This window comes from Microtus oregoni, unplaced genomic scaffold (genome assembly GCF_018167655.1).
Source record: "Microtus oregoni isolate MIOR12 unplaced genomic scaffold, Mior012 000007F_ref0000211, whole genome shotgun sequence".
NCBI lineage: Eukaryota > Metazoa > Chordata > Mammalia > Rodentia > Cricetidae > Microtus > Microtus oregoni.
Window position 1 is genome coordinate 46,197,637 of NW_024543066.1, and position 21,707 is coordinate 46,219,343.

Sequence of the window (21,707 nt, forward strand, 5' to 3'; positions counted from 1 at the left end):
GGACAGCTGAGCTACCCTAAGGAAAGCAAGGGGACACAGATGCTTCAAAGTAGCAGGTGGCCTGCAGTTCAAGGCCCAGATCTGCTCTAGGTGTGTGACAGCTAGGAACCTGGGAACTTCTCTGATCTCTGACTTCTTATCTACGGCTCCAGGCCTTGTGAGTGGGTAACGGGTGATGCTCAATGCCGGCAAGCCCTGCCCCAAATGAGGCCATTGTTTAGGTGGGATTGTATGATCCAACATCTAAGTAATAGAGATGTGTGTATTTCATCTGCTGAGCCCCAGGTGAAATGGTTTGGTTAGCACCATCTGGCTAGGGATAGAAAGAGACAACTTGGGAAATTAGGGGCAGCAGGGAAGAGTCAGCCAAAGACAGGATTTACGGCTAAGTATGTTTGCTCATGTACTGCTGTCTTAACTTTGGGGCTTTGGGTTTATTGGGGACTGATGACCAGGTATGGCTTATGAGGTAAGACCCCCAGAGCAAGCACACCCCCAGAGTTCCTTCAGAAACAGGACCTGGCCACAGGGTACCACTGGGGATCCAGCTAGCACTGGACTGACTTTAGGCACAGGATCTGGAGCCATCATTTTGGGGTTGCCGGGGATCCCATACAACTGTTCCACCCCCACAGGCACCTCACCATGTCAAACCTCCGGGCTAGCTCCAGGTCGTCCTCGTTCCGTACCATCTCAAAGAAGTCTAAGTGCCTAGACAGATAGAGGGTTGATATGGGGTGCAGAAGAGCTGTTAGTAAAGCTCGAGCAGCCCCCGTGGGGTGCCAGCCCTTCACCGTCTCACTGCCTATCTGAAAGGCAAGACTTGACAGAGGCATACAATATAAACCAACCCCCACTTCTAGATAAGTTTTCATGGTCTTGTGGTAGTGTGGTCATGTCAAAGTCTAGTCACCACGGAGCCACACTTCTCCACTTTGACACTGTTGACTTGTGAGGCGCAGTTGTCCTTGGTGACGGGAAGCTGCTTTCTGTGCTTCAGGCTATTGGTCAACATCCCTGACCTTTACCCACAAGATGACAGCAGACCCTCTGCCCCAGCCAGCCATTATGGATCAGATTCTCTCTTTCAGCACTCAGGAGGCTAAGGTAGAAGTATCATCAATTTGAGATAGCCTGAGCTATGAAGTGAGTTCGAGGCTAGTCTGGGCTATAGCATGAAACCCTACCTCCAACAGTGCAATCCAAAAATACCTCTAGACACTGCTAGGTACCTCCTGGAGGATAAAATCACCGGCTTTCAAAACCCACTGTCTTTCCAATATTACCATACTATCTCCAACTTAGTCATCAAAGCAAATTTTCCCCTTATTTTCCACAGAAGCACTGTCCCCTTTCCACATCAAAACAATCTATTCTCTCTTCTTCTTTTTCTCCCTTACCCTGGGGTGTGTGTCTGTGTGTGTGTTGTATGTCTGTGCTATATGCACATGTGTATTATGTGTTTTTTTGAAAGCTAATAAAGAATCTTGGTCAGGAGTCCCTTCTGTCTCTCTACCTTATTCCCTTGATCCAGGATCTCCTGCTGAACCTTAGCAAGGCTGGTGGAGGCCTTCTGGCCTCCCCTCCCACAGCATTGGTGTTTCAGGCCCCCATGTAGCCCTACTTTAACATGGGTGCTGGCAACAAGACTCCGTTCCCCCAACTTGCATAGTAGCAGCTTATCCTTGCTGAGCTGCATGCCTCCCTGCCCTGCATGCTCTCTTCTTAACCTCCAGTGTAATAAAGCGGCTTCCCCAAGTGAGATGGATCCAGTGTGGCTCACTGGCCACATGTAAGAACATGACCATGCATTTTAATCATCAGGGTATTTAGAGCATACACTTGGGGTTGAACAGTTCTCTATAGAGCTATACATTTAGTATTCTTGCTCCTTCAAGACTAAGAATGTTGGCAATGCTCTCTCTGACAAGGTTGAAAACCAAAGGACACCTCCATCTATGTCTAAATGTCTCCTAGCGGCAAGACTACCTTGACTGAGGACCATTGGTTCCACCTGTCTATAACATCAGGGATGAGGAAAGCAGGCCAGTGTAGGCTCACACAATGCTGACCCTAAGACTAGGCTTCAAATGGCACTTGGTCCCCAGGGGAAGAACAGCCTTTTCTAAGGTCCTAGCCCCCCTCATGGAGAGGAGATGTCACTGCAGGTCTACGCAGTGGGTCTGGGTAGCAGAGGACTTACTTGTCCAGGATGGCGTTCTCGTGTTGTCGGAGTTTATCAATCACAGGCTGGATCCCCAGCATCAGGAACTCATACCGGAGATGGAGGCGGAATTCCAGGTTATCCTGAGGGTCACCAAGGGAGGACCAGGTTCAGTAGCTCATCTCACGTCCGAGAGAAATGCCCATAGACTCAGCACCTATGTCAGCCACTGTCCCATGTCACACGGTGCAACAAGCTCATCTAGAACCACTTTCAGAGAGTGCTTGTAACCTTGCTAGTCCTCTAAAGCCAGCCTGCCAATGAGTCCCTGTCCCCTACCACGTCACCTCCCTTCACTCCCCAGTCGCTGCTTGCTTTGCCCTTTGATATCAAAGAACAGCGCTGCAAAGGAGTGAGCGGGGCTTGGAGAGTTTTCTGTTCCACTGAAGTTTTGTACCCTTGGCCATGCCTTTGCTTCCTTTTTTGTAAAAGTGGATTAATACGTATCTGTGGGATTGGTGTGGTGGTTTGAAGGGTTCATATATTTGAATGATTGGTCCACAATTGGTGGAACTGTTTAGGAAGGGTTAGGAGGAATGTCTTTGTTGGAGAGGGTGTGTCACTGAAGGTGGGTTTGAGATTTCAAAATCCCACAGCCTTCCCAGTTAGTGCTCTCTGCATTGTGTTTGTGGGTCACATGCAAGCTCTCAGCTTCTGCTCCAGTGTCATGCCTGTCTTCCTCATGCTGTGCTCCACTCCATGATGGTCATGGGTTTACCGTCCAAAACTGTGAGTCCCCAGCAAACTGTTTCTTATATAAGTTTCTTGGTTAGGCAGCTCATCATAGCATAAAAAGGTAACAGAAACCGGTAGCAGGGAGTCAGCTATTGCTGTGACAAGCCTGGCCATGATGATTTTTGGACTTTGCAACTTTGAACTAGGAAAGTGGTTGAAAGTGGGACTTAACAGGCCAGGCTAGCAGGGCTTGGAAGTCAACAGTGCTGAGGACAATGTGGGCTTTGGAGATTCAGCGCAAGAGGTTTCAAAAGAGAACAGTATAAGCACCTGGCTTCGAGACCATTCTTGTGACATTTTGGCAAAGACTGTGGTTACTGATTTCACTTGCTCTAAGAAGCTGATAGATCTAAGAGTTTTGGGCTAATTCCACTAGCAGAGGAGATTTTAAGACAGATTTTAATATTGACGATCTCGCAGCCATTAGTAATCACTCTAATGTAGTCTACAATGAAAAAGGTCAAGTAGTACAAAAAGAAACACAAAATGTTCACTTTAAGGAGAACAGAGCACCAGGAAATTGAATGTTGGAGCCAAGGTCTGTGCTAATACAGATTAGGGGAAATAAAATCAAAGAGGTGGCTTCGGAGTGAGACCACACCAGAATTTATGGTCCTTAAAAGTATCAACAAGTCAAAGCTTATGCAAATGCAATTCAAGGACAGGTTCCATTCCCAACAGGCAGCCAACTTGGCAGCAGCACCATGTGGTTCTGAATTCAGAGTTATGAAAGATAAACAGGTGAAGGGCTATGGATCTTCCTCCTAGTTAAGGAAGTCCAGTAAGCTAGGCGTGTGGGGGAACATCCCTGTCTGGAGCCCAGAGAGAACACTGTGGGAAGCTGTGAGAGAGAAGCTCAAATTGCACTGGAGACCCCCAGAATGTTGGAGATGTCAGAGTCTTGGAATCTCTGCCAAAGAGAGAAGTGTGCTGCAGCCAGCAAAGCCGAGGGGTGAGCCATCTAGTTCCCTTGGCATCTGTTATAGAGCTGTTGGATTTGGAGTTAACCCGGCTGGGTTTTTGTCTTGCTTTGGTCCAGTATTTCCTCATGCCCCATTTCTTCATTTTGGAATGGTAATGTATATTTTTGCCATTGTATGATGGAAGTATGTAATTTGCCTTTTGACTTTACAGGGGTTATAAAAATTAAGAGAATTCCTTGATTCTCAGAAAGGACTTTGGACTTGTAGACAATGTTGAGACTATGAAAGACTATGGGGACATTTGAAGTTGGACTAAATCCATTTTGCATTATGATATGACCATAAGCCTATGGGGCCCAGGAGTGGAATTTGGTAGTTTTAATGAGAAATCCCCACCCTCCCGCATATGCTCATGTATTTGAATGGTTGGTTCACAGTTGGTGGAACTATTTAGGAAGGTTCAGGAGGTGTGGCCTTGTTGGAAGTGTGTCACTGGAAGTGAGCTTTGGCGTTTCAAAATTCCACACCTTTCCCAATGAGCTCTCTTTTTCCCACTTGCTGGTAAGTATGTGAGCTCTCAGCTTTGTTTCAGTGCAGTGCCTGCCTGCCTGTGGCCATGCTTCCCACCATGATAGTCATGACTCTAACCTTCTGAAACCAGATGCCTAATAAACTCTTCTATAATTTTTCTTGGTCATAGTGTCTCATCACAGGAACAGAGAAGTAACTAAGATGGTTCATATTCTTAGCATTTTCTTGGCATGACAGGGAAGATGACAGCCTTGAAAAGCTGGTACTGAACAAGTAACATGATGTCCCCATCTGAGGAATAAAGTGTTCCCTGGAATATCTGATGTAATATAGGTAATGAGAACTGCACATGCCCGCGAGAGTGCATGTGAACACACGTACACACAGGTATTCTGGCAAGACGGGGAAGAAGAGAGATCGTCCATCACTCTCCAGCTTCTTTTGTTCTTTGGCTTGAACTTGGCCAGAACATTTGTTTGCCTTAGAATCTGAGACTTTAGCTGCTTTCAGGGTTTTCTAACGTTACTGTCACAGCGGTCTGGGAATCCCATTCTGTCCCCAGAAGGAGAGAAATCAGAAGTCACCCTTTCTAGCCTTCCCACAAGAACCTAGAAAGCAGCCCAAAATAGGGTCTCTAGAAAGCTCTAGAAAGAAGAACCAAAGGTTTTTCTCCTCTCATAAAGAAGTTCCACCCCCTGAGCCATCACCTGCCAGCCTGATTGGGGACTGTACCTGACCCACAAATGCACCATGCTACTGCTGAAGGAAAGAGCCCAGAGCTTAGACCACACCCCAGGGAGCAGTGTGGGGAGCAAAGTCAGAATCAGTCCTTAACCCCACTGTGAACAGCCACTTCTAAGATGGACTGTAGCAGTCTAGGGCCTGATGGGGAGGGGCTGGACTCATGTAAGCTGTCCTACAGGACCGAAAGTGAAGGAGATAAGAGGTTCTGAGGGCCTTTGAAGATGACAATGGCAGCAGCAGTCACACTGACCAGATGCCTCCACCCTTCTCTCTGTCACCTGCCTAGAAAGCTCTCAAAGTCACATACGACCTGAGATCCAAGATAAAAGGAAGGGGCCTCACCTCTCCAGCCCCAGCGTTGAGGACGGCATTGATGAAAGACATGATGGCTGTCTTTAGGTTTACTTCATCCCGGTACCGACCCAAACTTCGGTCCAGCTCATTCAGCAGTGTCTAAGAGGAAGACAGGGACAGTTGGGGAGGACACTCGGGTTGCTACCTGAAAAGCCTCTTGCCCTGTTCTACTGCCCTTACAGGAAGCCCCTCCATTCTTTCTGCCTGATCATGGATCATGTCTCCCTAGCTTCCTGCTCAGCCCTCAGGGCTTGGGTTCCACTGCGCTTTCTGACTCTGCACCAGCTGTTGACAGTCACTGGCCATTACTGCCCAGTTTCCCAACCTCGTGGATGCTACTTTTAATCTGCTTAGCATATTCCCCGAAGGGTCAGGGGCCACTTTCTGCACAGGCTAAATGTTCATCTGCAAATGTATAGAGCCAGGCCAACACCTTGGCTCATGATCACAGAGTTTGCAATGTCAGATCAACCATGGAGACTTAATCCAGGCACTGTGCCCAGGTCAGACCAAAGGAGGGAGCTAGAGTGGCCTGCATTCAACAATTCTTGTCTGGGCTCCTATCATGCGCCAGGGGCTGAACTCAGACATCCAGAGCCACAAAAGCATGAAGCCGACCAGTATTTCAGCCTCAGGGACCCACAGCCTAGGAAGAGGACAAATCTATCTGAAAGCCTGACCACAGTTCTGAATATACAATTTCTTGTGTCTTTTGAGAGAAGCCTTCTGGGTCCTAGCTCTTTACTCCTTCCATGAGTGGACAGGCAGCCTGCAAGATGCCCCTTCCCCCCAGTTTCCTTTATATGGTTCTCAGTATCTCAACTTTACCCTGGATCACCCCTTCCCTCCCAATGTGATGCCCCAACTCTCTGGCCCATTGCCCACCTGGAAACGAGTACGTTCAGCTGCATACACCTGGTAGTGCAGCATGGCCTGGAGAACCTTCTTGTGGCCTCCGGGCACAAGGCACACTGCACCCAGAATCTCCAGCACTGCAACCTTCGTCTTGCTGTTCTCAGTGCGCAGGCTCTGTGCGATGGTACTGATGGCTTCAGGTTGTGCCAGGACATGTGCCCGTCCCTGGGAGTTGTTCATCAGAGCCTTGATGCAGCCGATGAGAGACGTGTGGATGCGGCTCTCACAGGTGGCGTGGTCCATGCTCCGGAGGAAATTCAGCAGGCAAGCCAAACCTTCCAGCTCGATGAAGCGGGTCACGAACCTAAGCCAGAGCCCAAAGGAGTTTCCTATGTTTGGGTTCCACACACCGTTTGCAAATAGCGACTCAATATGCTCACCATTCACCACGCTGCACCCGCAGCGACCTCCTGTCTCATCTATGAGTTTATCCATAGGCCCCCAAATCTCAGCCTTTCAGAAGACCCAGTTTTAAAATTCTTAAAAAAAAAACTCATTTTTTATTTGTGTGTGTGTGTCTGTCCGTCTGTCTGTGTACATTCACATGTGTGCCGGTGCCTGAGGAGGCCAGAAGAGGCATTGGATCTCTGGATTTGGAATTAAAGGCAGTTGTAAGCTATCCAATATGGGTGCTGGGGACAGAACTCTGGCCCTCTGGAAGAGCAGGAAGTGCTCCTGAGAGCTGAGCATCTCTCCAGTCCCAGAGTGTTGGAAGCACAGCACAAAGGTCCCTGTGTCCATAGATCTCCAGGGAAACCGAGAATGTTACACACACAGGACTGTTCTCTCAAGGGAAAGGATGTAAAACCTGTTCTTCCATGCAGAAAGCTGGGGACAGGAGGTATTTAACAGCCAGGTGATCTGTGCTATCTGTTGTGCCAGGCCATGTCAAACTCCCACAGCCAGGACCACAGCTGGCTGATAATCGAAGTGATTCTTACATTCGGGGCTCTGCAAGCTTCTACAACCAGAACTAGAGATACCTAATACTCTAAATGACACTTTCAATACTGTACAGCCAGAGGCTCCCCCAAGCTCCCATAGCTGGGACCAAAGGTGGTTAGTAGCCCAAATGACCTCTACACTATCTGTATGACCAAGACTGGGCCAGATTCTTCCCTGGGCCTTTGAGCTAACACAGGTTGCCTAGCTCCAGAATCCATCTAGCGGAAGAAATGACATGTCCACCGAGTTGAGTTTCAATGTAATTACAATTCTTTGTGCACCAGGAATTGTATTATTCCAGGAAACCTTTTTTCCAAATTATACAATGTTTAAATTTGTTGGCAATAAGTTTTGATCCAGGTTGACAGAAGTCAATCTGAACTGAGTTTTCATTCTCAACTTTTTGTTTTTTTTTCCCTCTGTCTGCCTACACCTCCAGGGACACCCCTCACCAAAGGATTTGTACTTCCTTTGTATTTTCTTTTATAGTTTGTATTTATTTATACTGTACGTGTGTTCTTGTGTGTGTGTACACACACCTGTGCATGTGTGCGTGCATGCTGAGGTGAGATGTTAATGTCAAGGGTCCTTCTCTATTGCTCTCTACCCTGTTTTATGATACAGGGTCCCCCAGTTGCTTGGCCATCAAGCTCCAGGGGATCATTCATCTCTACCTCTTAGCACTGGGGCTACAGATATGCTGCATTTAAATAGGTGCTGAAGATCTGAACTCAGGTCCTCATGCTGGTATAGCAAGGACCTCACCTACTGAGTCATTCCCCAGCCTTATTACTTACATTTTAAATATTGTACACTATGGTCATGTCTCACCAAAAGGCTCGTGCATTGAAAGTTTGGTCCCCAACTGCTAACGCTAATTTTGGAGGTTCTAGAAACTTTAGGAGATGGGTGGGCGAAGGAAGCATGCCTCTGGAGTCATGCTGCAGAAGGTTATATTGTGCTCTGCTTCCCTCCTCTTTCTCTCCCTCCGCGTCCACTGTAAGAACAGCCTCTGCCATGCGCTCCTGCAACCACAGAGTTTTCCTTCCCAGAGCCAGAGCCAAAGCAGAGTAACCAGAACCAGAACCTTCTGAGAGTCCTTTCTCTCCCTTCAGGTGCTTTTCTCTCGTACTTGGACATAAGGATAATTCCCACATTAAATCTGCTTATCACCGACTGTTATTTGCATAGCTAAGGTGGGGGAACGTGTGAAGACATGATTATAATCATAGTGGACCAACCAGAGACTCATCTCTAATCAGACTGGGTACTGAGAGAATTATAGGCAGGTGACAAGAAAACACTCCAGCATGGGGGGCCATGAAACTCTGAGTCAAGGAGCCAAGGCTGGATAGCTCCCTCTCAGGACGCTCTGGAAACAACACTTGTCTCCATGCTTAACAGTGCAGTCGTTAGCTCAGTCACTCCTAATCTGGAGTCTGTGCTCCCATCAAGAGCCTCCAGGAAGCACTCACTCAAAGTCCAAAGACCTCTATGGGAAAAGAGAACTGCACTTTTATCTTGGATAGCCTCGAACTGCAAACTAGCATCCCATCGACGATGAATGCAAGCTAACAACTACAGAACTGCTAGCAGAACAGAGGCTTCGTCAACCCAAATAAATCACCGCTATTTTCATATCAAATTAGAGCTGTTGCCAATATTGCAAAATATCATTTTCACCCGTTGGTACTTCAAGATTATAGTGCTTATCATACCCGCTGCCCGCTCAAGCATTTAGAGCACATTTATTGCTATCACCTGCATTTTTTAATATTTGTGAGCCTTTTTTAATTGAACTGGCTTATTCTTCAACTCTGTTTGTATATTTTATGCTGTTATTTAAAGCCATTACTTCCAGAAAGCAAGATTTTAGCTTTTATCTGTGTTTCCGTGTGTGAGACTTCTATGGCAATACATTAAAAAAGAGTAAGTTGTAGAGGCCTTAATTTAGTAGCCTAATTAATGATCTGAGAAAAAGGCCATGAATTGAGTTCAGAACCACTATTTGTAATTAATATGTAAATGTATCTCTATGAATCTATGGTGTGTAAATATCAACAGAGTATGTTCTCAATTTAACAGTATGCATTTTTTATTTTTCCCTATTTTATGCTTTTCTGTACTGCACAGAATTTCTACAATGATGTCATATGATTCTTAAAATGAGAATTTTACTAGGGAGAATTAAAAGAAACTTTTGATTATATACCATTATATACTATCTTTACCATGCATCGTGGGCATAAACTCAAGAAGATACCTAATAGAAAGAAATATGTAATAGCAAAATGTAGAAAAATAATTGGGTAATTAGTGGTGTATACCAATATTATTTTGAATACCATTTATTTAATCACAAGTTTATATAATTTAAAATGTAATCAAAATAGGTCTAATAACTCATTTGCAAGATTGCTAAGGATTTAATAGTAGGTTCATCCAATGTTATAAGTCACTTCAAACAGACCATGTGAAGAGCCAGAAACAAGGAACTCCTGTGGCCTTGGTGCCTTTGGAGTCTCCACTGTGGTCTAGAAACGGGGAGAGGTATTCTGTAGCCTTTTAGACACCCATCCATCCCCTTTCCTTCCAGCTTGGTTCCTACTCTAGGTAGCTAGAGCATGCCCTTAGACTCCACACTGCCCCCTAGTGTATGGAAGGTTTCTCAACCCATTCCCTCCTTCCCCTCTGAGCTCTCAATTCCTCTTTTCAGAATGTCTTGTCTACTTCCCCATATCATTTCTGCTCCTATCCACACCCTCCCAGCAACCTACAGAGAAATAGAAAGCAAAGAAGGTAAAAGTGGATCTTCTGGAGTTCTTCAAGACTGACTTTGGCCAATAGGACCAGCATGGAGCAGCAATGTGCACGGCTTCCGGATGGTGGGACCACTGGGAAGGGGCATAGAAGGAAAGAAGCGATTGAGAGAGTACAGTCCAAGTCACCTCATGGGCTGTGTCCGGAGGGCTGTCTTCAGGTCTTCTACAACTTGGTTCCTCGTATCTGTCTCCTCCTCATCAAATTCATACAGGTTCTGCATCTGGGGCCCACAGGTAAAGGGAGTAGAAGTCACACTGAGCTGTTCACCTTCCTATGGCAGGCTTCTGCACGCCAGGGGTAGCTGTGCCTGGGGAGGGCACCCTTGCCTTCCCATGGGAGGCTTCTGCATTCCCAGGGTATCTGTGCCTGGGGAGGGCACCCTTGCCTTCCCATGGGAGGCTTCTGCATGCCCAGGGTAGCTGTGCCTGGGGAGGGCACCATTGCCTTCCAATGGGAGGCTTCTGCACCCCCAGGGTAGCTGTGCCTGGGAAGGCACCCTTGTCTTCCCCCAGAAGGCTTCTGCACTCCCAGGGTAGCTGTGCCTGGGGAGGGCACTCTTGCCTAGGGAAGGGCAAGGGCTCAGAAAATACTTCACTACTATGACAGACAGATTCCGAGGGACCCAGGTTCCTGTCTGTGACTTAATTTCCCATATCTAGGAAATAGAGGGAAATGCTGACCCAGGCCATTCCCCAAGATGTGAGATGTACATCTGGGTTTAACTAGTTGAGGGGCCTCTGAGGTCCAAGGAGGTGGATTGGTCTCAGAATCACTGGAAAGCTGCTGAGCCTTAGCGAGTGTGGCACTGGAGAGCAGCAGAGGTGCCTTCCTAGACCTGTCTATGTGAAGTCGGGAGAAGATCGGACACTTACCGCAGCCATGGAGTTGATACGTTCAATGTAATAGTCGGGCCAGCTGGTGGCCAGCTTGTTGGGGTCCTCTTGCTCCTGAAACATGAGGGATGGGCTTAGGTATGTCCACCCATGGCCCATGGGACACACGTGACCCAACACATCAGTAGAAGATAGTGTGCCACAATGTCAAGAGGTTGGACACTTGTGGATGGACAGACCCATAAGCTAAGACTGAAGCATCATTTGAAGTCTGTAGAGGGTTGGTTTCCATCCCTACCCACAAGGGCAGCCTGTGGAATTTCTGTTTCTTTCTTGGTGAAATATTGAAATAAATATGGATTTATGTGACTGCAAAGGAAGGGCAGAAACTGGGAAGGGGTCATTTTCAATGAACCATATGTACAAACTCTAAAATAGCTTTCCTGCTATCTCTAGTCTGCTAATGGTTAACAAAATACCATTTTATGATTACTGAGTCTCATACAAATTCATATATTTATGTCTTCCATTTCTCTCTGTGTGTATGTATGATGTGTATGTCAGTGCCAGCACAGATGTGTATGGGTGCACATCATGTATGCAACACGGAGCTGAAGGCCTGAGCATAGCCCTGTCATTGCTTGTTAGGCCCTGCCCACCTTGTAATCAAGTGGCTTAGGATGGCTAGCCACCAAGCCCCAGGAATCCCACTGTCTCTGCCTCCCACCACTGGGATTGTAAATGTGCTGCCCACCATACATGGATTTCCTTAAATATACATTCTGTGGATCAAACTCAGATCCCCATGTGTGTGCTCTTTATCAATGGGCTATCTTCTCATTCTGTTTTCTTTAAATAAAAAATTCACTATCTGATGTAGTGGTTTAAATAAAAACTGTCCCCCATCGGCTCATGCATTCGGACACTTGGTTCCCAGTTGTGGAGGTTATGAGTTTTAGGACATGGAGCCTGGCCAGTGTGCCAGGAAGCAGGCATAAGAAGGGAAGTGACACATCTCATCCTTGCATCTCACTGACCCTGACCCAGCCCAGGAGTCTGGCAGGTGTCTGTCTCATGATTCTCATTCCAGAACAGAGAATCCTAATCTCAGAGGGCAACCCAAGAGAATAGGGACATTTTCTTGCCTTTAGTTTTTATATGCATTCCATTCGTGTGGGTATGTATGTAGGTGTGTGTGTGTGGGGGGGGTGAGTTCCATTTGTGTGGGTTTGTATGCAGGCGTATGTGTGCTGGGTGAATTCCATTTGTGTGGGTTTGTATGCAGGTATATGTGTGTGGGTTTGTATGCAGGTGCATGTGTGTGGGTATGTATGCAGGTGTATGTGTGTGGGTTTGTATGCAGGTGTATGTGTGTGGGTATGTATGCAGGTGTATGTGTGTGGGTATGTATGCAGGTGCATGTGTGTGGGTATGTATGCAGGTGTATGTGTGTGGGTATGTATCAGGTGCATGTGTGTGGGTTTGTATGCAGGTGTATGTGTGTGGGTTTGTATGCAGGTGTATGTGTGTGGGTTTGTATGCAGGTGCATGTGTGTGGGTATGTATGCAGGTGTATGTGTGTGGGTGCTAATATGAGGGTACATCTGTATGTGTGCATGCACACGTGGAAACTGGAGGACAACCTCACATGCCATTTCTCGGGAGCCATTCATCCTATTTTTGAGATAAAAATCTCTTATTGAAACCTGGACCTCACCAAGTCAGCCAAATTTATTATCCTGAAAAGCCCCAAGGACTCTCCCACCACCTCTTCCCCAAGAGTGGGATTACAATCATGCATCAACATTCTGGCTTTTTGTGTGGTTGCTGGGATTTGAACTCAGGTCCTCAAGTTGGAGCAGTGAGTGCTTTACTGATTGAGCTCTCTTCCCAGTCCACACTTGGCTTTTCTTTAAGGTTTGTTCTCACATTCTTAGTGTGTACTGAAGACTATCTCTTGAATGAATGAATGAATTAATAAATGGAAGAAAGGAAGGAAGAATGAAAGAAAGAAAAACGAAAGAGAAGAAAGAATGAAAAGGAAGAAAGAGTGAATGAATGAAGCATCAGAGCTGCCCCTGCTAAGACCCCTGAGGTGGAGCAGGAGGGTCTGTAGGGGTGACCCCTGAGGCAGAGCAGGAGGGTCTGTAGGGGTGACCCGAGGCGGAGCAGGAGGGTCTGAGGGGTGACCCCTGAGGCAGAGCAGGAGGGTCTGTAGGGGTGACCCCTGAGGCAGAGCAGGAGGGTCTGTAGGGGTGACCCCTGAGGCAGAGCAGGAGGGTCTGTAGGGGTGACCTGAGGCGGAGCAGGAGGGTCTGAGGGGTGACCCCTGAGGCAGAGCAGGAGGGTCTGAGGGGTGACCCCTGAGGCAGAGCAGGAGGGTCTGTAGGGGTGACCCCTGAGGCGGAGCAGGAGGGTCTGAGGGGTGACCCCTGAGGCAGAGCAGGAGGGTCTGTAGGGGTGACCCGAGGCGGAGCAGGAGGGTCTGAGGGTCTGAGGGGGTGACTACCTTCCTTTTGCTGCAGTAGATCTGCCATTTCTTCTCAGGTGGTAGTGCAAACACAGCCTCTCGGTTTTTGTCTGTTAGGTCCAATTCATCCTACGAAGACAAGAAGAATTATGCCTGTGTATGAAGCCGTACAGGAGCTCAGAATACCCCAAACTACCCTGCAGCCTATGATCCTTTTCCCAGGGAGCATACCACACCATAAGGCAACTCTTGTTCTACTAGAAGCAGAGCCCCGAGCCTTGCCTCTGCCCAGTGCTCCCTTTCTTCCTGTGCACACCTCCTTGTCCTCTTGCATCCCCTTCCTGCTTCAGGCCAGCTTGTTCCTGCCTTTCCCACCTTTGTTTCACTGTCCCTTGTCTGATGCATCTGGGGCAGGATTGCTTATCTTTACAAGGTCTGCCAACACCTTAGGTTAATGGCCATGCCATTATATGGCCTTGCCTTTCTCAGATCTTCCCACCCTTCTGTCTGCCTATTGAATTTCTCCTCCGAATTTTCCTGCGTCCTTCAAGTTTAGAATGGGCTGGAGAAGCTTGAGCCAGAGGGGTGAGGGCCAGAGTCTGAGCGGTGGGAATGGGACACCATCCCAAAGGAGGCATTGACACTCAACCCTACAGGACACCAGGTGAGATGGTGCAAGGCTCAGGGCTCCACAGAACTGGGCTATACTTCCTGAGGAGCAAGCCTCTAGGGTGGTCATATTTTGGGGTCTTGGTAATTTGAATGATTTTACAGGTTTGACTTGCTGAGAGGCTTCTAAGGAGCTGTATGGTTTGTTTGGTGTGTGTGTGTGTGTGTGTGTGTGTGTGTGTGTGTGTGTGTGTGATATGAGGATATGAGTGTAGGTACACTTGGAAGCCAGAAGTGGGCATCAGATTCTCTGGAGCTGAAATAACAAGCAGTTAAAAACCACTCAGTGTGGTGCTGGGAACCAACCTTGGGTCCTCTGTAAGAGCAGCAAACACTCTTAACCACTGAGCCATCTCTCCAGCCCTAGGGCTTTAGAGAGAATGTTTAAGACTTCTCCTTTCCTAGGTCAGAAGTGTTAAATGGAAATATAGTGAAAGTGGCATATTTAAAAATGTTCTAGTCACACAAAAATATTAAAGAGGAAAAATTAATGAAGTTAATTTTAATGCTACATTTTATTCCAATTAATATACTTAAAATATGACCATCACAACAGTTTAATAAATGTAAGGAATGTCAGTAATATAGTTTACATTTTCCCTTTTCTTTTTCAATTTTTTTCTTCTTTTTTTTTTGAGATAGGTTCTCTTATAGCGTAGACTGGTCTGGAACTCACTATGTAGCCAAGGGTGACCTTGAACTCCTGATCTTCCTGCCGTCCCTACTCCCCAAGTGCACCACTACATATGGCTCATTATTTCACTCTTTCTTTCTGTCCTGTTGGGGGTGATGAGCAGCTCAGCTCGGCTCAGCTCAGGTGGCCAGCAGCTTAGCCACTGGCCAGCAGCTTAGCCACTGGACAGCACATACCGCATGCTTAAAACAATGCTAACCAGCTTGCCTGCCTTTGCAATTAAACACGTCTACAGGTTTAGTGACAAGGAGAAACTCTTGCGTCAATGTTCCCCTCACAGACCAGGAGACGGTTTCCTTAGATCTCAGTCAGGCCCCAGGAGCCAGATATCTCTGCCTCGATATTTCCAGTTATTCATCCTCCTGGTCCAAGGCTCACAGAGTCCCCTCTAGAACCACTTTCTGCTTGCTTCTGAAATTAAAGATCCTGACAGATATTCCAGAAAGCAACTGAGAGAAAGCTATCAGGAGTTCTCAAAGTCTCTTTTCGCGATCTGACCCCTTTAATGGCAGCCAGGCTGATCCAGCACGAGATGACCCAGAGTCAAAGGGAACTGAGGCAGATCGCTTGTCCTGCAGGCCAGTTTGTGCTGTGTGCCTCCGCGAGGGTCTATTTCCTCTACAGCGAGGGTGCTCTGGGAAGCACTGCCTCACCCCCGAGAAGAGCTTTGTGGAGGGGAGAACTGGGCACTCAGACTCCTGTCCTCTCCCTTCTTTGCTGTCTATTCACCCACTCTCCTGCATCAGCGCCCTCTCTACCCCTCCCTCACTGACCACCAGCTCTGCAAAGCGGACGTTGAGCTCCTCTGGGTTCGGCATGGGACCGGAGAACTCCAGATACTGTAACGGGTGGTTGTCCCGGAGGTCGATCTCAGGGAGGTCATTGCCTCCAAAGCAGCAAAGGAAGCCCAGGCCATGGTGACTCCTCTTGCTCAGAGCCATGGTCACTGCAGGCTGGGATGGTCAGCAGGCAGATGCCTTAGGTCCTCATTGGCACAATCTAGGTAACAGGACAGAGAGAACAGGTGGATATGAGAAAAGTAGGGACAGAGGCCGCTCTGCCTTCAGAACTCGTGTTATGGAGACTGTTGGGGGCCATCAGCTCACTATCTGACTCTGCTTCTTCTGTCTTCACCTGGAGTTGCTCATCTGCCCTCAGCAGACTCGCAGGTGTTTGTGATGTGGACATTTCCCTGTTCCCTTTCTTTGTCCCTGGAAACATGAAGAGGATAGCAGTCACAATCTGGGACCTTCAGGTGGTCAGAGTTGGTGTCTATCTGATGTTTCCCATACCTGTGATGAGGCTATTCTAGGAGTTCCCTGCCCCTGGAGGAACAACATACACCAAAGTTCATTGATCTGATCCATTTCAGGGTTGGGGAGAGATGACTTTAAAGGCGATGGGAGGGGAGGGTAGAAGACAACTGTTGGAAGAACTCCGAGCTAATTAGAGGACTCCAATCCTGAGGCACAAGCCTCCAGAGGAGCGAGGGTGGAAAGAGCCGTCGTAGCTCTCACCCGTCCTCTTGTACCCAGATTCAAGTAGCACAGCATGTCCACAAGGCAACGGCTCACCCATCTGCCTTGAAGGAGGCCAGTGCCCTCGGCATGAGGAGAGTTGGGAGATTAAAGCCCAGGTCAGATGAGGCTGCCCTTTGGGATGGTGTCAGATGTGTTTTTCATACCCACCAAGAACAGAGGACACTACTCTGACCAGGAACTGGGACTGACTGGTGGATTGGAACAGAAGGGGTTAATTCATTAGCTTGCCCCTGGGGAAGCCTCACTCAGAGAGGTGCCAGCTGGAGGAGGAGCACTGGCTCACACCATGGTTGCCATGGCTGCCTTGAACTGCTTAAGCTAGGCCATTGGCACACACAGACCTCTTCAGGGCAGACCCATCCTCCACCTCTGGTTCCTAACACACCTCAGATGACCTGAGTGGATTTAACAAGGAGACTAACAAGATTCACATATTCAGTCTTTCTCAGGTCATCTCCCCACCACCTTACACACAGAGCTCCATTTTATCTAAATATAGACGTAGGATTTGTTTGTTTGTTCTGTGTGCGTGTGTTGTGTGCGCATGTTCACTCACAAATATTTGCATACTGTGATGCACGTGCAGAAGTCAGAGGAGCCGATGGGACTCAGTTCTCTCCTCCCACCATGTGCATTCCAGGAATCCACTCCAATCGCCAGGTTTGGTGGCAATCACCTTTACCTGGGAAGCATCTTGCCAGTCTTTACTTTATTTGGTGGGGTTGTTGAGTTATTTTTGAGTCTTGGTACTTAGCTTTTCTCTCCTTGGTCTGGATTATTACCACATGAAGACATACCCACAGCTGTCACTACATCATTGCTGAAAATACTGACAGGGCCGAGCACGTAATCCCAACGAGATAACAGCCACATCTTCAGATGCCTGCACACTCCTTGCCCACACCTGGGGCATGGTCCATCAGCGAGCAAACTCTATACCCATGTGACTCTTCATTACCAGCCCCTTCCTTGTGCAGCAATGTGAGAAGATTTTACTGTAGCCCTGAGAACTTGCTATACTAACACTGAAGTATTCCTTTGAACCAAGCTCTAGAATCTTACAGTGAAATAAAGAAGGCAAACATGGCACATGTGTGCCCTGGAACTTTCTAGAGAATAGCCCTTTACTCTGGGACTTCTAACAATTTACCTAGTAGGTCTCATTTAAATTACAACCCATTTTAATTGCCAATTCTAGGACTTTTAAAAAATGATTCCATTTTTATCTTTCTTTATAAATTGTGTGGTAGGTTTTTGAATAGGTTCAGACCAGCCTTAAATAAAGCAGTTTAAAAGAGCCATGTGACAGTGCTTCTTTTCTTGATTAAACACCAGCCCTCGTGCATATCTGAGTCACATTGAAGGCAGAGGCTGCATCCCCGCCTCTCTGGTGACCTTCCTTTCTATAGGTAACAAAGCCTTGTCTCAGCGGGTGTTCAGTCCATAGGTCTGCCAACTTAGCCATTCCCTCTGTTCTCGGAAAATCAGGAGACAGGGTCTTTTACTAAGCAGCCAGGAAATACCATTGAAACTGCTTGGCACTAGCAGATGACAAGCAACCGGGAACCTTTTCAAGGAGTAAGAGCAGAGTTGTAGGGCTGGGATGGAGGAGTTGTTATCCTGGGCCATAGTGACAGAGACTTCAGACGCTCCAGGAGGGATCTCTGGGGTTTTCTATGGGCTTTGACAGCTGGTGACCAAGCTGAGTGGTGCTTGTTACTCTGTCTTTGTTGGGACAAAATTCCTGGCAGAAGCAACTTAAGGAATTCTGGGGGTATATTCCCTCATGATGGGAAGGTCGTGGGTACAGCAGTGCTCGGCAGCTGACTACATCACATCTGTAGTCAGTGACGCAGGAGGGAGTTAGCACCTAGCTTGCTTTCTTCTTTTTATGCAGTCTGGGACTACAGCCTGGGGAACAGATTGCACCTCAATCAGCCTAATCAAGAGACTCCCTCACAGACAAGCCCGGAGAGTTGCCTCTGGTAGTTCTAGATTCTGCCAAGCTGACCACGGCCAATGTTAAGCCCCAGAGTGGGTGAGACAAGGTCATAGTGTCTGAGTGTCAGGCTTTGTCAGGCTCCAATCTGAGGGCAGATGGGTAATGGTGAAGAATCCAAAGCTAGATCCCTCTGTCTCACCAACCTTGTGAATCTAAAGGAGCTGCAGAGCAAGACCTCTCGGGTTGAGTGGAGAGACATAAAGAAGCTTCCAGACGCGGAGGCAATGAGGCCAGGCTAGGAGCATGGTGGAACTCTACGAGGGCCAGACTGATGCCCAGAGGACTGTGGCCCTCTCTTCTTGCCTTCACCCCTCAACTTCTTGTATCTGCAGTCTCCTCAGCCTTCTCTGCTCTCCCACCCCTACCAGGCCTTGCCAAATCAGGAATGTGAGCTGAGACAGTCAAGCTGGAACAGGTTTACACAGCTGCTCACAGCCACTACTGCTCTGGTTGGTCGGTAGCCTTGTGACATTATCGTGCGTAACATTTCCTTTCCGAGGAGATAGGCACAGCAATTGTTTATACCTCTGCCCATCTGCTTTCTTAGCTCCAGCCACTTGCTGGCCATGCCAGAAGCAGAGGTCTGGAAGTCAGGCATCCTGAACTTTGACCCCTGACTTTGCTTCTCTGGCTGGTTGTGACCTTAAGCATATCTTCTAGCTAGGAGCTCAGGTGCCTTCTCTGAGATACTGACATAATCACCGAGTCTTCCACAGGCATTCTGTGAGGGGTGAACAAGGCCATGGACATAAAGGGACGGGGACCTGGGTTCTCAGTAGGTGGAGATCAACATGGCTGCTGGCCTCAGGGCCACCACATACGAGACTGGACCTGCCCAGAAACACATTCCACCAATGGGATGCTTAGGTCCAGCCTTACAAGAATTGCCTACTGGAATTCAGAAGTCACCCGGATTTAGTTTCAGAAACTGAGAAATTGAGATCAAGGAACTGGCCTTTTCTTGCATTCCAAACTCACTCTATTAGTGAAGAGCTGATGGGGTTTTGAGTTGACAGATAGGGCTAATTATGCTCATTTGATCTTACAGAAAATGAGTCTGTATGGATGCGTGGCCTTGTACTCCACAGGTATACACAATGACGGTGCATTAATCAAATCAGGGCTGGAGTCTAGGGAGATGACTCAGCTGCTAAAGGTGTCCCTTGCAAGCATGAGGACCTCACTTCAGTCCCCAGAATCCATGTGAAAAAATGTCAGACATAGTTGTTTGTGTGATCCCAGAGCTGGGGAGGAGACAGGAGGACCAGTGGGGCTTGCTGGTTTGCTGGCTAGTCAGTTTATCCTACTCGGGCAGTTCCAGGCTGGTGAGAGATAATATGTCCAAAAAGACAGGAAGGTGGATGAGCAATATCTGAGGTTGCCTTCTGTGTGCATGCACATGCATACACACACACACACACACACAAACACACACGCACGCACGCATAGACACACTACAAATAGAGCTGGGATACAGTTCAGTGGTAGAATGCTTGCCTAACATTCATGAGACTCCAGGTTCAATTCTCAACATTGTATCCCAAATCAATCAATCAATCAATCCATCCATCCATCAATCAATCAATCGATTGAAATCTAAAAAGAAAAAGAAAGGAAAGCAGAAGTCAGTGACTGAGTGTGGGCAGAGAGTGTGGGAAGGTGAGGAGGCCAGAGCAGTGTGTTGTGTCAAGTCCCTTTAAAGAGAGGAGCAGAATTGAGAAGCCACAGGGCTGGGGGTGGACAGCGGGAAACAAGAGCAGAAGGAAGCCCAGCGACTTGAGCTCAGGCCAGAGGGGCTGAACCTGCCTCCAGCATGACCCATTTTTCTATCAATGGAAGCCTCCCCAGTACTGCAGTATCTTTTCCCCCACATTCTTCCTTCTTCCTGTGGGGACATAAAGCCATGGGGTCAACACCTTCTATGAGCTGTAAGAGTCTCTTTCACTCACCCCCACTGTCATCATTTCCCCATACTCTGAGAATGGGACTGGTCCCAGCTCTGTCACTATACTTGAGGGTCAGCAGTCATGGTGTCTCATAGCGTCCCTCTCTCTGAGACCTAGCACACTCAACGTAATAGTTGCCTTTGACTGAAGATCTCCAAGGACTCTACAACCCCCAACCTTTCTCACTATCTGGCTCCATCTCTTCCCAAAGGTTTCTCAAGGGACTTCCCTATTCTGAGCATCCCAGCTCCCCACATTCCACCCTAAGTCAGGCAGGAAGGACTTCCTATGTCTCGAATCTGTTCCCATTTAGTCCACTCTAACCCTGACCCTGAACCCTCATCACTCCACACTGCACAGCTTGCATCCTAGAACTTCAAAGGCCCCCATCAGCGTTATTTATTTCTTGGTCTTAATTAAAGACAGAATAATGTTAATACTTCAGATTTGATGGCATGAAAGGCACTGGAATGGATCTACATTTTATACCAGTAAAGACCCAAGGACAATAGTATCAGTAGAAAGACATAATTAGGGACTAGAGAGATGGGTAGTTCACAAAACACTTGATGTGCTTGTATGATGTGCTGAGTTCCATTTCCCAGGACCAACATGAGAAGCCATGTGTGGAAGCCTGCACTTGTAAATCCCAACACTGAGACAGGGAGACAGGTAGACCCCTGGCACTCATTGGGCCACCGCCTCGTCAAACTGGTCATCTCCAGACTAGTGAGGAATCCACAAGGCAGGGTGGAGAGCCCTTAAGGAACACCATTCCAGGTTGACATCTGGCTTCTATACACACAGGTGCATGACATCTGTGTGTATATCTGTACTCCCACACAGAAAGTAGTGATTAAGGAACAAACAGCAACAACAAAAATGTGGTTCCAAGAGAGCCAGGACATGGCAGAAGGTCCTACAGCCATTTGACAACACAGGGAGGATTCCAACCCACATCTGCTCGGAACCACCAAACCTCAGAGTTCCTGCCCAATATCCTAAGTCATGATCAGTTCAGGGCTTTCTCAAACATGTTGCAGATTTAGAGCTTCTAACTTGGGCTTCTCTGTTTTCTGTGAATTGTTCTGTTGACTCTGAGGTCTTGGGTCAACTTTACAGTGACCTTGGAAAAAGTCAAATGGGTTGGGGGATGGGTGGGTAGGGTAGAGGAGAAACATAGGAGGGATGACTAACACAGCCCTTTGGAAAAGTGGTACAGTGTGTGTGTATGTGTGTGTTATACACATATGAACATTTGTGCACATGCAGAGTTATGAAGTGGGATTATCCTATAAAAGGGTTATAAATCCACTAGACACCACAGGCTAACAATTAAAAATCCCAGCATTATGGGT

The 21,707-nt window shown here is 47.6% G+C and overlaps 1 protein-coding gene across 3 annotated transcripts in view; it reads right to left on the reverse strand.

The window, feature by feature from the left end:
* Daam2 (dishevelled associated activator of morphogenesis 2) overlaps positions 1 to 21,707 on the reverse strand; it is a 109,378-nt gene that overhangs the window by 30,830 nt on the left and 56,841 nt on the right. For all 3 annotated transcript variants that reach the window (XM_041655513.1, XM_041655511.1, XM_041655510.1), the window contains exons 2-9: positions 15,634 to 15,859; positions 13,537 to 13,626; positions 11,067 to 11,141; positions 10,320 to 10,414; positions 6,397 to 6,730; positions 5,500 to 5,610; positions 2,204 to 2,307; positions 645 to 711 (exon numbers count right to left, since the gene is read on the reverse strand). In XM_041655513.1, coding sequence (XP_041511447.1) covers positions 645 to 711; positions 2,204 to 2,307; positions 5,500 to 5,610; positions 6,397 to 6,730; positions 10,320 to 10,414; positions 11,067 to 11,141; positions 13,537 to 13,626; positions 15,634 to 15,801 — 1,044 coding nt within the window. In that variant the 5' untranslated portion in view covers positions 15,802 to 15,859. The remainder of the gene's footprint in view (positions 1 to 644; positions 712 to 2,203; positions 2,308 to 5,499; positions 5,611 to 6,396; positions 6,731 to 10,319; positions 10,415 to 11,066; positions 11,142 to 13,536; positions 13,627 to 15,633; positions 15,860 to 21,707) is intronic.